The sequence below is a fragment of the Phaenicophaeus curvirostris genome, chromosome 2, assembly GCF_032191515.1.
Source record: "Phaenicophaeus curvirostris isolate KB17595 chromosome 2, BPBGC_Pcur_1.0, whole genome shotgun sequence".
Taxonomy (NCBI): domain Eukaryota; kingdom Metazoa; phylum Chordata; class Aves; order Cuculiformes; family Cuculidae; genus Phaenicophaeus; species Phaenicophaeus curvirostris.
Genome location: NC_091393.1, coordinates 64225368 through 64241814, shown reverse-complemented (window position 1 = coordinate 64241814; position 16447 = coordinate 64225368). Strand labels below are relative to the sequence as shown.

The 16447-nt window shown below is 38.4% G+C and overlaps 1 protein-coding gene across 1 annotated transcript in view; it reads right to left on the bottom strand.

Moving 5' to 3' along the window:
• The window catches only part of TTC13 (tetratricopeptide repeat domain 13), a 39125-nt gene that overhangs the window by 22342 nt on the left and 336 nt on the right, over positions 1–16447 (bottom strand). Inside the window, exons 2-8 of the mRNA XM_069852288.1 lie at positions 13484–13578; positions 9851–9926; positions 6946–7016; positions 3433–3498; positions 2877–2969; positions 1649–1765; positions 775–885 (exon numbers count right to left, since the gene is read on the bottom strand). Coding sequence (XP_069708389.1) covers positions 775–885; positions 1649–1765; positions 2877–2969; positions 3433–3498; positions 6946–7016; positions 9851–9926; positions 13484–13578 — 629 coding nt within the window. The remainder of the gene's footprint in view (positions 1–774; positions 886–1648; positions 1766–2876; positions 2970–3432; positions 3499–6945; positions 7017–9850; positions 9927–13483; positions 13579–16447) is intronic.

Sequence of the window (16447 nt, the reverse complement as noted above, 5' to 3'; positions counted from 1 at the left end):
CAAAAAACCCACCACCTTCCCCTCTGTTGGAATTTAGGAATCACACAGTTGCATCCTCACTTTTCAGACAAAGGATTTCAGACTTGCTTAATTATTCTCCCCTCAGAAAAACTGCAGCAGTATCTCTACTAAATACCTTACAAGGAAGAAACAGGTGTAATATTACTACACCTAAAATACAGGGAAGTTTTGAGTCAGGAAACAGCAAAACATTAAAAAGGCACGGGAAGAACTTACTTCCGTGCTGATTTTAGAATCTGAGGGAGTAACTGTGTTCCCTCACTTAACACACGACCAGTTCAGAATCAACATATAACTGAAATGCACATGCACAGATGCAGGACTCTATCAGCAGTTTCCTTGATTACCTCCTAGCTGACCTGAGGAAGAATTTAAAATTGTTTTTCTCTTCCTCCCTCTCCCCTTCACCAAAGAGAAGGAGTCTCCATTTCATAAAAAGAAATTTTAAATACAACCATGCAGATATTAGCAGAAGTTCCAAATACAAATATCTTTCAAAATACTACATAAACACATCAGTTATCACCGATTTACCAAGATCCAGCAAGACCAACAGTATTTACATGTCCTACCATAAAGTATTACAGTCAGCAATGGTACCTTTTAATTTTGCTTGCACTCCTTTGCCTTAAAAAGTCTTCTTTATGTGAGAGAAAATATGTCTATCAACACCTATGATAGTTCAACTATTTTATAGAAGTAACTTGAAATAGTGTATTGTTCTACATGAAGTATTATTTAACATAGCTTTACCTTCAAAAGTCCTCTGTGAAAAAAGGTTAAGCCTTTATAAAGCATAGCTATAGGCTGATTTTTGTTCAGTTCCAATGAGCGCTGAAAATCTTCATGGGCTGTTGCATAATCCTGTAATAAAGCAGATTTTAGATGATAGAGGAAACAAAGAGGAATACATACTTCTATTTTCATATAAGTAAACTACAGAATTCTGTTAAATATATGAAGTGAGTCTCAGGGCTAAGCAGCAAGGACAGTCAATTGCCAGTTAGACTATCAAAGAATAAGGAATGCACAATACACTTCTGACTTTTACAACAAGTGCTATATAACACATGTTAAAATAAGTGGAAAAATAGCTGGAAGCAGAGTAAAATCCAAACAATACAAGTGGGAAATCAGTTATTTATCATTCACACAACCATTGCAGGTAAAGTTACTTGTTTTACATTAAAGTGTAAGAAAACACAAATAGATCACATAGCAGAATAGCATTTTTGTAACGTTTTATTTGTTTGTGTGGTGTGGGTTTTTCTTAACTATATAAGGCCTTGACCATAACTATTTTCCTTTTTATACTGGCATTTAGCCATACAATGTAAATGCAGCTGTAAATTATAAATCAAATTGAGTTCTTTATCCTACTCCTCAAATGCACAAACTAATCTGACATGTACGTAAGGCACTCTGGTTCTCTGCATTAAATAGACATGCAGATGAAATACTTAAAGAATACCTCTGAACTGCCACAAAGTCATGCTTTTTGTTGTTATTTTGTTTTTTAACTTAAATAGGAAAGAAGTTCTCAAACAAAAGTAACACAAAACAACAACAACAAGATAAAGAACCTCCACACAGCCAAAACTAAACAGGTCCCCCAAAATCCACTAACCTCAGATATGAAGTAAAGGGTACCTCTGTGCCTGTAGAGCCGTGCTGATGGCTGCAGCTGAATAGCTTTGGTGAGATCAGATAATGCTTCAGTGATTCGTCCTAGTGGGGACAATATCTAAGAGTACAAAGGAAAAATATAGCTTAGGGAAAACACACTGAATAGATTTATTATAGCTATATGAAGACTATTCTTTTTCATGTTCAGTTGTAACAGAGTAACTGCACTTGCTTTAACAGGTTGGTAAGTTCTATTCTAAGTTTCAGTACTTAACTGCTTTTAAATCCCTATCAAAGGGAAAATCTGGAAGGATTTTTCTCCAAAAAAAAAATCAGTGTGCATGAACATCACTGATCACATTTGCAGGAACCCAGTATTCCAAGTAAAAACAAGTCAGCCAAAGCAAAATACTTCAATTCACGTTATTTCAACACATTCAACTGAAAATGTAATAAAGTATTCTCATAAACCTTTATATTTTGACAAAATAGTCCTTCCAACAGAAAATGGTCTATTTTCCAATTATCTGAATGCCTTTCACATTTTAGATCAAATTGTTAGCAAATGCATTAATAAATCATTAAAAACATGAAAATTGTGAATTACAATTTCATACTATGGCATTTATCATTATACAGTATGCTGACTTTAATAAATATTTTGGCTTTTGATTTATCTACAAAGCTGCTCTTGAAATCCATTTTCTGTAACTGAATTAGCAAACAAGACATGATTGCCAAAATGAAAAATATCTGTGTATCTGAATGATATCTAACCTATAAGCACAAGAATAAAACCAAAACATCAGATTAAAAACTCATTATTTAAAAGTTGGGCATTTCACTAACAAGTCCTAACAATAAATACAATAGGGTGACACTAAGTGCAAACAGTAAGATTCAAGTGATATTTTGATTCATTATACTAAAAAAAAAAGCAACAAACCCCACACATGACCTTCCTGTATGTCAAACCCCAAACACTTAGACATAATATACACTATTCTATTGGCTACAGTAAATTCATATGGTGTATGTTTCATTTTAAAAATAAACATTCCACAAATTACATTGCTTGAAAGCAAACGTGTATTTTAAAAGAAAAGATAAATGTTCACAGAAAAACACAGATAAGAGCCGTAGTCATTATATCCATTACAAAATACTTCAAAACACTGCCTAATTGCAACTTCTCCAAAATAATCTGAAAAGAGACAAAAAATGCTCACTTCTGCTCGCTGTTCAAATACTTCAGGATGATCTGGTTCCAGACTAATCACCCTACTGAGCTCAAACAGAGCAAGCTCAGCATTTTTCATATCCTGAAAAGGAGAAAAATAAACAAGGTAAATAACTGCATATACTTAAGAGTAATACACTCTGAAGACTGAAGGACAACTGAATTGGTTATGTTTCTGAAAGTGTATCAGTTTACATTAAAAGCCCTTTGCACCTTTGCTAAGATGCATTATTCCACAAATAGCTTAAAAAACCACGCTACCTGCTTTAAATAAGAAAAATAAACGTTGCTTGTATACATCACCTTTGTGCTGTACCTCTAATAATTAATTAATATAGGTCTATGAATAAACATTAGGTTTATATCCTTAGGTACCTTTCTTAGTAACAAAGCTGTCCAAGGGATGGACACATCATTACAGCATGAAGACTTTGGGATGTACCTATGAAGTTCTAACCAGTTTAGCTCCTCCTATTACAGGTCATCTTATAGTTTGGAGTCAAATAATTCAGTCAGGTATTAATTCTAAATAATTATCTACTTACGTGTAGTCCTTTTTTTCCATATGCTATCCCTCGTCCATAAATTGCACTAACCAGCTCTGGCTCTTCCTGTTAAGATAAAAAAAATAATAAAATGAATAATCAGTTGTATGCCTTTGGTTTGTTGTTTTTTTTTTTAAAAGATGGTATCTTTCTTCACTATGTCTTTAATTCTTGCTAATCTTAAGCAGCAAGCAATGAAAAACCACAGAAATAAACTGATTGTGTTATAGACCATACTTTCATATGCTCACAACTTCCAATTTAATTTACTGGAGTTGTTCTGGAGCATTTGTTTGGAAATGAGCTGAACAGAACAATAATGTCAGTGACCACCTATCAGAGGCTACACACACATTAGCATTTCTGTTGTCCAAATTTCACTATTCATAACTCTATTGGTAATTACATTAATACAATCTATTCCCATCCAAATTTCAAGATCTACAACAGCAAAATTGGTTTTCTTAGCACAACAATGCCTATGCAGCCAGCTTCCCTGAGCACCAGTCAGAAATCACGCCGCTGTCATGCACCAATACAACTTCGCAACAAAAGTTTGTAGCATAGGCCTAGTCTCATTTAACTGGGACAACCGCCAAGCAACAAATTCTTCCTTTGACAAAACAATAGATAACGTAGCATTCCAATGCTGGCAGCTTCCCAGACTTGAGCTTATTTCAAGTGTACACTTGCCAAGGCCAGTTTCAGGTAACCTCCTTAATTAATGCAGCGACTAAGCAAATCTGTTTTCTTTTGTTAAATGTTCTAATACTCACTTTCTACGTATTTTAAATTGCCTTACAGAAGACAGCGTGAACAATCGTAACCGCTGGACAGGCTTTCAGGCATATAATAAGCATGATATTAATTTCAACCAAGATGCGTGCATTGCAAAGGTACTCTATTATATACACACTTCTCACAGTGTCTTTTCTACAGTTGTTTCTTGCTTATCTTCTGTTTCCCTCTTAATAAAGAGAAGGCAGGAAATATTATGTAAGTCCATTGGTTTCCGAAGCAGGATTTCTCATTAGGGTAAAAAAAGCTAGCCAAACGCAACATTCCTCACGTTAAAAACAAATCTAAGACAGAGTTCACTAAACACCTAAAAAAACCAACCAGCGACAACTAAAAAGCCAGAAAAACGAACATGCTGGTCCTCCGACAAATCTCTTGGAATAATTCCATGACATTGCCATTCTTTCACTCAATCTATGCACAAGTCAGATCATATTTGAGTTAAAAAAAATACATGGTAGTATTTGCAGTATTACTTTCAGCTGGCATTTCTGTACTACAACCAGTCTAGATCAAAATGCAGGTCCATGCTTCTGGTTCTTAGCTATAAAAATACAGTATTTTGAAATCAGATTTAGTTGAAGCATTTAAACTGTTGGGGTTGCTTTTATTTTAAAAGTGACTTTCTTCTACTTCATAGAAGATTATTCAGAATTCTTTACCTTGGTCATTAAAAGAAAAAATACGTTGAAGTACTAATTATGTTTTACTTATATATTAAACTCAGCAAATGCTCACCACCAAAGAAGGATAAACCCAGCATACAAAATCATTTGTCATCATGAAAGCAATGCAGTACTTGCCAGTAGCAATAAGTAATCTCCATCAGGTTTTCCTATGACATACTGGCAACACGCTGTTGCCCAAAAAAGCCCACATTAAACTATATCAGCTGAAGAGGAATTAAGAGGGCAATTAAATTAACTTCAACATTGCACAGGTCAGGTTTCTGAAGATAGTCTTTTTTTGTTTGGTTGTTTTTTTGGTCAAAGCATGATAAAGTTTATTCCTACAGACAAGAAAAACACTCAAATAACCAAGCTACTGAATCACCTGATTTTAAGAGTATGCTTATGTTTGGATGGAAAAAAAAATTAATAAATACTAGAATACTAAATGTGCTGGCCAAACCCCTTTCCATCATCTTCCAACAGTCCTGGAAGACTGGGGAAGTCCCACTGGACTGGAGGCTGGCTGATGTTGTGCCCATCTACAAAAAGGGCCGCAGGGAGGACCCAGGAAACTACAGGCCTGTCAGTCTGACCTCAGTGCCAGGGAAAGTCATGGAACAGGTGATCTTGAGTGCTATCATGAAGCACATGCAAGAGAACCGGGTGATCAGGCCCAGTCAACATGGGTTCACAAAAGGCAGGTCTTGCCAGACTAACCTGATCGCCTTCTATGACAAAGTGACCCGGCTACTGGATGAGGGAAAGGCTGTGGATGTGGTCTTCCTGGACTTCAGCAAAGCCTTTGACACAGTTTCTCACAGCATTCTGCTTGAGAAACTGTCAGCCTCTGGCCTGGACAGGCGCACACTCTCCTGGGTGGAAAACTGGTTGGATGGCCGGGCCCAGAGTGGTGGTAAATGATGTGAAATCCAGCTGGAGGCCAGTGACAAGTGGGGTTCCCCAGGGCTCAGTGCTGGGTCCAGCCCTGTTCAATGTCTTCATCAATGATCTGGATGAAGGCATCGAGTGCACCCTGAGCAAGTTTGCGGACGACACTAAGCTGGGTGGAAGTGTCGATCTGGTGGAGGGTAGGGAGGCTCTGCAAAGGGATCTGAACAGGCTGGACCGCTGGGCTGAGTCCAATGGCATGAGGTTTAACAAGGCCAAATGCCGGGTCCTGCACTTGGGGCACAACAACCCTGTGCAGTGCTACAGACTAGGAGAAGTCTGTCTAGAAAGCTGCCTGGAGGAGAGGGACCTGGGGGTGTTGGTTGACAGCCGACTGAATATGAGCCAGCAGTGTGCCCAGGTGGCCAAGAAGGCCAATGGCATCTTGGCTTGTATCAGAAACGGTGTGACCAGCAGGTCCAGGGAGGTTATCCTCCCTCTGTACTCGGCACTGGTGAGACCGCTCCTCGAATCCTGTGTTCAGTTCTGGGCCCCTCACCACAAGAAGGATGTTGAGGCTCTGGAGAGAGTCCAGAGAAGAGCAACAAAGCTGGTGAAAGGGCTGGAGAACAGGCCTTATGAGGAGCGGCTGAGAGAGCTGGGGTTGTTTAGCCTGGAGAAGAGGAGGCTGAGGGGAGACCTCATTGCTCTCTATAACTACCTGAAAGGACGTTGTAGAGAGGAGGGTGCTGGCCTCTTCTCCCAAGTGACAGGGGACAGGACAAGAGGGAATGGCCTCAAGCTCCGACAGGGGAGGTTTAGGCTAGACGTTAGGAAAAAATTCTTTACAGAAAGGGTCATTGGGCACTGGAACAGGCTGCCCAGGGAGGTGGTTGAGTCACCTTCCCTGGAGGTGTTTAAGGCACGGGTGGACGAGGTGCTGAGGGATATGGTTTAGTGTTTGATGGGAACGGTTGGACTCGATGATCCGGTGGGTCTCTTCCAACCTGGTTATTCTGTGATTCTGTGAATAATTACTCTCATAGATTACTCTAATTTTAAAATCTTCAAGTGAATCTTTATTTTAGTAAAAGCCATATATTGTGATGGATAATTTCATAAAGTGATTTTTTAGGGGTCCAAACAGAAAACTTACCTGCAGCATTGTTGAAAACTGTCGTATGGCTTCATCATACAAGCCGTTGCCAATCAACACATAAGCAATTGCTAACAAAAAATGACAAAGGTAAATAAAACAGAAAATAAATCTGATTTTTTTTAAAAATACATTTTACAATTTGGTTGTATTTTATACAAATTTCTACATGGCACTGAAATAATCAAATAATTTCTGAACTGCCACTGAAATGATTCCCCTTGATCATTATGTAGTATTCATTAATTACTCAATTCATACTGTGCTAATCAGAATTGCTTTTGAGTTTTGGTTTGTTTGGAGCTTTTACTCTGCTTTTACAAGTTGTTCAGAAATGGTCCACATCTAAAGTACTTAGGACCAGGAAAGTTACTGTAAGCCCAACACTGGCTAGGTTTTATGGATAATTCCATTAGAGAACACCTGATTGCACTTGTTTGTACATATTTTACAAAACTTTACTAGCTTGCTTTAAGTTTTTTCCTTCATTTGAATTATCTAGAAAGAAACTCATTTAAAGTGATTCCATTATTTATAAAAATTAGATTGAAAAACTACGGAATCTTTACCCGTGTCACAATTACAAAAAACTTTAAAGTTCTTCCATATTCCCCAATTCTGAAGTAGAAGCCAAATGTTTGAAAAATAAACAGACCGCTGTTCTAGAAACAATGTCCCTGTAATCTCCACAATATAAAAAAAAAAGAACAGTCAAGCACAAGACTGGAAAGCTGTGGTTGTGCTTGTATGCCTGACATTCGGTTCTGACAGCTGAATATCTCAAGACTGTTTCATTTTGCATGTTCTAATCTCTCAGCGTCCTTAACTCTGAACTAAGCTGTCTACACTGCCTACAAAAAAAAACCAACCCAAAACACAAAACAAAAAAACAGAAACAAAACCAAACAAGTATCTTGCAGACCGGAGCTACAAAAGTTAAAGTACAACTTTTGCCCAGGCAGCTCACATGAACAGCTGACAGTAGAACTAGAAGTGGGAAGTCACCTTTCCTCATACTTCTAATGGGTTTTAGCAGTCATCCAAATAGAACAGAAGAGGCACCTATCAGCTTAATTATTTACTCAAATATAAGAAACAAATAAACCAGTTAGAACAAAGGTATTTTTAATAGGACACAGACATTTATCTTTCATGGAGGCAGAGCCACATTGTTTTGGCAGTGTAACCATGCACTGTTCATTAAAGGAGGAAAAAAGTTAAATGCAAAAGAAACAAGAAATGTATTTAATCCAAAGCTTGTCTCATTCTTGCAGCATTTCTATTACACAGAAGGAAGTATTTCTGTGCAATATAAGCTTTTTCCTTAATACATAAAAAGCTTCACTTGGTAGAGATACATAGCATTGCCATAAAAAAAAGGAAAGAAAATCGGTAAAGTGACAGGCAGAAGAGGTCTTAAACTTTCCTCATTTCATTCTCCTCCAAGACTGCACAGTCTTTTTCATCACCTTTTTGGTTCCAATCCCAGAACACAGATAAGGTGGCACAAACTAAAATCAACTCAACCACACCAGTATTAAGGAAAAACATAGAGGAAGCAAAATAATGAATACTCATTGTCTTGCTAATAATGAGTTTGTTTATCCAATACTCTTGGCAAAACGCAGGAAGTCATAGACTGTGTCTGTAAAACTACAGCAAATGATTGGCAGCTAGTAGCTGATGCAGTACAAGCTTTTCTGGATTCATCTCTTCGATTAATCTTTTCATCTTTAATTAAATACTACAAAAACACAAGCAAGTACTTTATTATGAAAAAATCTAAGGGTCAACAACAGCCCATTAGCTCAAGTATTTGGGTACCAACATTGCTTCAGAAAGGCCCACTAGTTTCACATTACTTTTCCTCAGAACAGTCTGAAGTAACAAACACCAACAAGAAGGACCCAGGCTCCTCCTCACGTTATGATATACTTGAAATAAAGTGGGGAGGTAGATGTTAGCCTGCAGGACTAACATGAGGATAGGGACCTTCTGGCATAGTCTTCCAAGTCTACAAAGCAGATACTAAAAGCATCAAATATTTCCTGCTGGACACAAGTTTGGTATTCCCTTCAGGATTTCAAGAACATAGTTAGGTATGCTAGGAATACAAAAAAAGATTAAGCCCACAAATTTTTCCAGATAAATCTGTGAAGGCAGAAATTGTGTCCATAAAAAACTACTCAATTGTTTTAATTTCATTAGACAACTTACAAGTGAAGTCTCCCTTTGCTCTTACCTAAAAAACAGTCTGCTGCCTTCCTTGACATACATTCACAACAACCTTTTTACTGCTTCATTAATACCTCTGCTTCTTATAGAGGATACCACTTAGGAGAAGCAGTGTAAGTAATTCCTTCCTCAACTCCTTTGAGAAAGGTATTTCCTGTTGCTTCACTTGAAACACCTCCTTTATCTGCACTGAGCATACTTTGAAAAAATACCAAGCAGCAGCTTGTACAAAGGCATAATTCAGAAAGCTTTCCCAATGCCTATAAGCGTTGACTGGAAGTTTGTGTGAAGAGGGGAAGATGGATCCCATATCTATGCTTAACCGAAAATATTTTACATCCATAACATTTTCTGGATGTTTGACAGTTTTAGTCATGAATCAATAAAAAGGGAGGCAGGAAGGAGCCGAGACTGTTTAACAGGACATTATCAAAATACTTTTTGAACATCTGCTTAATAAGAATGGTGAAAAATTCTAGCAAGCAAAGCAGAAAAGAATTTTAGGAAGATATTTTCTTTGTATGATCAGAAAAGCTTACTGGATTTTCAGGCTTACTTGGATCACCAAGTTTAACATACCACTAAGGAATCCTCAGCTTAGTTGCAAAAAATTCAGTGCTAATAATTAGCATGTAATTCACCTGCACAAACATTATATAAGGCATCTTACCCAGTTCTTCATTTGTGCTGTCATTATCAGTAGCAAATGGAAATCGCTTTTGCTCTGCAAGCAACTTTGCTTGACTCTGCAAAACATGATGTTTTTTGAAGCATTCAGCAAACAACAGTAAACAATTTAATAGAAAACCCATGTCTTAAGACAATGCCTTAAATCAAAACGTTAAGACCAATGTGATTGCTTTAAGGTAACTGAAAACAAATTCATTCCTACTCTTCCACAGGGAGAAAAATGGCTCTTCAGTCAGCTGTTCCTGTTATTGTCTCTTACATAAGTCTAACCAAACTCTTCAGATGAAAGGACATTGCCAGCATTTTACCAGTGGCTGATGTCTCTATATTAGATCTTTTAACCATGAAGTTTTGGAAGACTTTCTAAGGCACATGCTTCTTCACAGGAAAGTTTATACTCTTTACTCCATTAATTATTCTTTTATCTCCTGTCTCCTTCTGTGGAGTAAAGAAGCTCCAGCAGAGTAAAACACTGTGAATGAAACCCTGAAAAGAACATCACTCCAGCAGTAAAGACAAGTTTAACTTAACACTGCCAAAGTAAAAAGGATGTTCCTTTACAATAACTTCCTATAGCTATATATGAGCTATAGGCTTTGTTCAGCCAATTGTAATCTCATCTAGGATTTCTGTTGCCCATATAATGTGCCAACAGAAACTAGTACTGTCAAAGACAACCCCTCCAAAATAATCTGCTTTGTTCATTTTCTTAAGTATTTTCCACAGACAGACGTAAGCCTACTAGAGCAGTTTATGTTTGAAGAATACATAATGCTTGTTTAATTAACAGGCCATCCAAACTGTCTTAAGAAGCAAGAAGAGTTAAAAATAACTTCTCCGACTGCTCAGTTCTCTGCTTCAGCTAAACAGCATTCAGGTACATCTTAATTTCAGAGAAGACAGTTATACACCTTCAAACTTCAGAGAACACATCTAACTCATTGTTTCCTCTACTTAGAGGACTGCACTGTGTTCTCTTCTCTTCCACTATTTTTGGCTTGTTCAATCAAATGTAGCTTGGTTATTTGCGTCCATGACACTAACATTTCAATGACATACAAAGTACAAAAGTAACTGGCCAAAACCCACTGCATAGTTCCTGCCCTGTCCATCCAATAACCTTAGTAAAAAGAAGAAAGTTTAGTCTGTTCTAAAACCTTGAGTATTTTGGAGGGTATGAATGATACAGATTTTACAAACCTTATTCTTACTAAAATTAAACATAATGTATGAGCTCTACCTACTTATAGAAAAAAAAGTCATAAAAAAAAGAGCACAAGAATAAGCAGGGTTCAACAGGTAAACCAATCAGAAAACTAAATCTACACCACAAACCATGAATATTTACAAATCACACACCTCCAAAACCAACCTTTTTATATCATCAGTGGCCATCAGGTAACTTCCAGAAAACCTGCTTCATAAAGTGATCTTCAATGCTTAACTTTGCAAAACATTACTCTTCTATAATAGCCCTGCAGAAAGGACGTGGGGGTACTGGTTGATGAGAAGCTTGACATGACCCGGCAATGTGTGCTCGCAGCCCAGAAGGCCAAACATATCCTGGGCTGCATCAAAAGCAGCATGGCCAGCAGGTCGAGGGAGGTGATTCTGCCCCTCTGTTCCTCTCTTGTGAGACCTCATCTGGAGTACTGTGTCCAGTTCTGGAAACCTCAACGTAAGAAGGACGTGGAGCCGTTGGAATGTGCCCAGAGGAGGGCTACAAAGATGATGAGAGGGCTGGAGCACCTTCCATACAAGGACAGGCTGAGAGTGGTGATCTTATTCAGCCTGGAGAAGAGAAAGCTCCAAGGAGATCTTACAGCAACCTTCCAGTACCTGAAGAGGGCCTACAAGAAAGCTGGGGAGGGACTGTTTACAAAGGCTTGTAATGATTGGACATGGGGCAACGGGTATAAACTGGAGAGTGGCAGATTTAGACTAGGCATAAGGAAGAATTTCTTCACTATGAGGGTGGTGAGGCACTGGCACAGGTTGCCCAGGGAAGCTGTGGCTGCCTCATCCCTGGAGGTGTTCAAGGACAGGTTGGATGTGGCCTTGGGCAGCCTGGTCTGGTGGGAGGTATCCCTGCCCATGCCAGGGGGATTGGAACTGGATGATCTTTAAGGTCCCTTCCAACCCTAACTGTTCTGTGATTCTATAATTGTCTTAATGTTAGGAAAAAAAATATCATTTTTACTAAAATACAAACTCTTCTTTGGTAGATTTACAAAGAAGGCCTACACTTCTTTGTCTGTGGATGAAAGATAAGATACAACAGCATTGCATGTTGGGTATTGGAAGATAAGCTACAACCAAAAGAATCTGGCATCAAACCTATGAATTATAGAGCTGCATGCGACACTCGACAAGAGAAGTACCATATTTTCCCCTAACGTCATCTACCTTGGCTGTTTTGTTATCATAGAAAAACAGAATAGTGTTTGATTCTTGGGGTGCGTTCTTACTTCTTCAAAAAATTCTGAATACAATTACAGGTTAGACATCCTGTAGCTCTACATGCAAAAACTGTGAGTCATTCTGCCTTAAGGAAATTACAGAATTTTCAACACAGTAACATCTCCCAGCAGGTTGAATTGTTGCTCTCTTCAAAACAATTTTTTTTTAAAAACAGGGAAATTTCTAGCAAACTAATACACATTTCCCTGCCTTTGAAAAAATTACTGGTACTGCTAGAAACAGACTAGACAGAAGATCTGACCAATATCTGATGAAGTAACTTCTAAGAAAATATTCAAGTTAAATACTGGCTTGGTGGATTTGCAGTAGTTTTATTTCCAAATGCTGCCTTTGGAGAAGTTGCTTCAAATCAGAAAACTGTTTCCACACTCCCCCATAGCAAATAATTTCTACAAACTTGCAAAGGCTTCTTTGTATACTCATGTGTGAATTATTTGAAAAGTTTCAATATCTGTCACTCTACTAGACTGAAGAAGTAACATCAAACCAGTGTTCTGATGTAGACTGAAGATTGTATTTGTTCAAGATCAATAGGTTAACAGCAGCGTGGCAAGAAAACCCAGATTTCAAAATAATCCTCTTGAAGTTTCTCTACCAAGAGATACACCTCTTCCGTTAGAATATTCTGCACGTACCATGTGTGTATTGTTTAGCGAAACATGGTCTGAAGCCTCAAATTCCATCATCTGTGCACAATGGTATTTCTGTAGCAATTGCAAATTATCACTCCTACTCTTACACATATTTTACAGTAAACCTCCTCAAGTAGTTCATCTGTGTAAAAAATAACACACCCTTCCCTTTTACAGCCACAGACCCTACACCCCTAAAAATAAAGTATCAATTGGTAGACTAATCTAGGTGAAGTGTAGCCTTCAGTGGAGACATTAGCTTCAATGAGTTGAAGTTGCTGACAGCCCTAGAGACTCCTGATGAAGTACTACAAAAACACACTTCTATGAGCAACTTCATTCATACTTAAGTCTCTTGAGGACCTACGCCTACTGATTAGCAGATGCCATTTGCAGTTATTTGCTTTAACTTTGTTCTTACTGGTTATGGAGCTAAAGTGATCTGCAACTTCAACAATCACTTAAAAACCGTTTGGTACGTTAGATACTTGATACCATACCAGAATTTTTTCTGTGTTGAGAGAAAGCACAGATTCACAAGATGAAGATCCTCCTATGTCACAATCCGGTTCATGGAAGTGCAAAAATGATGAATCTGGGGGGAAAGAGAGAAGATACTATTAGGAATTCAAAGCATTACATGTTCTATTATCACATCTCACATTTCCTCGTGTGCATCTGAACAGCTTCCCCACTGAGCACTCCGTAGGACAGAACATTCATGAGTGCTTTCTGCACACAGCACTACATCCACACAGCCAGGGAAGCCAGACTCGACATGACTGCTTTAATCTAGTTAGTTTTATCACTATTTCTGTTTATGGTTTTGGCTAAGAATACATAAAAAAAAAAAAAAGGTGCTGAAAAGAAAAGTGAGGAAGCAGATAAAAAGGTAGGAAGCCGGAAGCAAAGAAGTAAAGTCTGGGGTAGACATGTCCCTTTCTGCATTATCATTTCTTTCTCTGGCCCAGGAAATGAAAGACAAAATTATCTCTCCAATCCCACAAAGGAAAACAAATGGCATGGGTCATACAGAGGTAAGGAAAGAGCTGCTGCTGGAAGTCCAGGAAACAGCAATATAAAGACTGTGAAAAACAGACAGAATAACAAACCATAATTGACTGAACACATACAAAGGTCCTCAACATGTAGAGGACTAGGAAGACCATTACAAAAACTCTAAGATTGATTCAAATCTATGCAAAGTCAAACACATCTTGTAGCATATCAGAGAAAAAGTCTAACAAAGGAAACAAAGAAATAACAACAATCAACAAAACCCTGCAGATGGATATACTACAGAAGCCACTACTTCACCTACATGGTGTTTTAACTGCTATGCCAACAGAACTGCTAGCTTTTAAATCTTCAGATTTTAAAGCTTCTATTAACTTGAAGCATATCAAGCATAAACAAGAAAAAGCAAATAAACAATATTATCTCTTTGATTTCATGGCATTAATACCACATTTTATCACCTCCCCTAATGTTTGTAAATATAAGCTTGATGCTAAGTTTGAAAGGCTGAGAGGCAGCGTGTGTTTCTAATACACTTTCACAGGCAGTGCTATTCTTACATTTTTATTACATAAGGCTTGCAGGCAATTAACCCTCTATTTCTCACAAGTAGAGCTCTAGTCAAGAAAAAGAAGCAGTCTTCTTATAAAGAGTAGTCAAAATAGTATCTAAAATCATTCCCTGTAAGTAAGGACTTGGAATCAAGTTTAGCCATAAACAATAACTGGTAGGAGTTTTACAACAGAAGCAACAGTGGTGAAAAGCAGAAGGTCAAAGTTTAAAGTCAGAAAGTCCTGTAAGAACAAGTCCTGTAACAGCAAGAATTTAGTGAAGGAATTTTTTTTTAATAAGGTGGCAGGGAATAATGACAGCCTATCTGTTATAAGTTACAGAGGGAAAAGGATCCTTCAAATCTTACAGTTCTTGGAATGACAAATTACTTCGTTCATAGCGAAGAATGGATCTGCCTTTGTCTGCAGCTTGGGCACAGTCAAGCCTGTACCACACTGCCTCATTCATGACTTTACCAAAAAGCAAAAACACCAGACAGAGAAATTACCCTGGATGCGTAATAGGCTACAAGAGAAACACTTTGAGATAAGAAGTTTTTCAGCTTCTAGGAAAGCTGTACTAAAACAAAAACTGAGAGCTTAAAGAAATTTTTCAACTGGCAATTTATTTAGCCACAGGACTTAAACAGCAACGAGTGAACTGGTAGGCAGCTATTTCAAGGTAAGCATGCTGTTCTGCAATTAATGGCTACCTTTATACCAGTATATGGAAAGTAACTGACATATATGATGATTTAACTGGAATTCCTTATACTAAGCTCAACTACACTGGCCTCTTTAAAACACCACTCACCAATAAATCAAAGTCTAGTCTTCCAAACGCACCTCTGAAGGAGTAATCATGCACATCTTAGTAATGTAAGAGATGTAATCAAATGCTTCGCCATTTATTAACTTGTATAGCCTACAGATTTTATCTCAACACTGGGTGAAAGTCTATTTAGTTTTATACTTATGCCTGAACGATATGGAGCAATGGTCACCTGAGATAACTTTCACAATCTGATTTAGTGTTAATGTACTGTGGCTCTCAGCCATGGTAGCCACCTCCAAAAAAGAAAAAAGCAACTAATGTAACACAGATGATATAGATACAAACTTACAGATCCTTAGGAATCACAGCAATTGTTGATACTAGTGCATACTTTATGAAATAAGGGTTAAAAATAAAACTCTGCAGACAGCTAAGCAGTCATGACACGCATGATATCACTGGCTATTTTCACATAAATAATTGAGCGCCTACATTGCAGTGACTTGATAAAATCTTCCCCTTCATCTGTATTACGATTCCGAGTGGTATTTTTGTATAGTACATTCACTAGCTTTAACTCTGCCTGTATTACAAGCCACAAATTACTTTGAAAACCAAACTGCTGCCTGAACGAGGTGCTTCTAAAGAAAAGCGTCCCGTTCACCAGCAACATATATAGAACAGTGGCTGAAAATGAATCGAGCCATATTCAGCTCGGAAACGAATACCGGGGTGGGTAGCAGGTCGGTGTGCTGCTGAGTGCAAGGGTGAAAAAGCAGGTGGAGCCCAGCAGCCGAGAAGGAAAAGAGGGGGAAAGGGGAAAATTAGGGGGGATATAAGAGGGGAGCGAGGGGAAAAGAGGGTGAAGGAGGGGGGAGCGAGGGGAAAAGAGGGGGAAGGAGGGGGGAGCGAGGGGAAAAGAGGGGGAAGGAGGGGGCATGAGGGGAAAAGAGGGGGAAGGAGGGGGCATGAGGGGAAAAGAGGGTGAAGGAGGGGGGAGCGAGGGGAAAAGAGGGAAAAAGAGGGAGGCGAGGGGGAAAAGTGGGGGCCGGGGAAAAAAGGGGAAAAGAGGGAGCGAGAGAAAAGGGGGGGGTGAAGGGAAAAGGAGGAGAAAAGAGGAA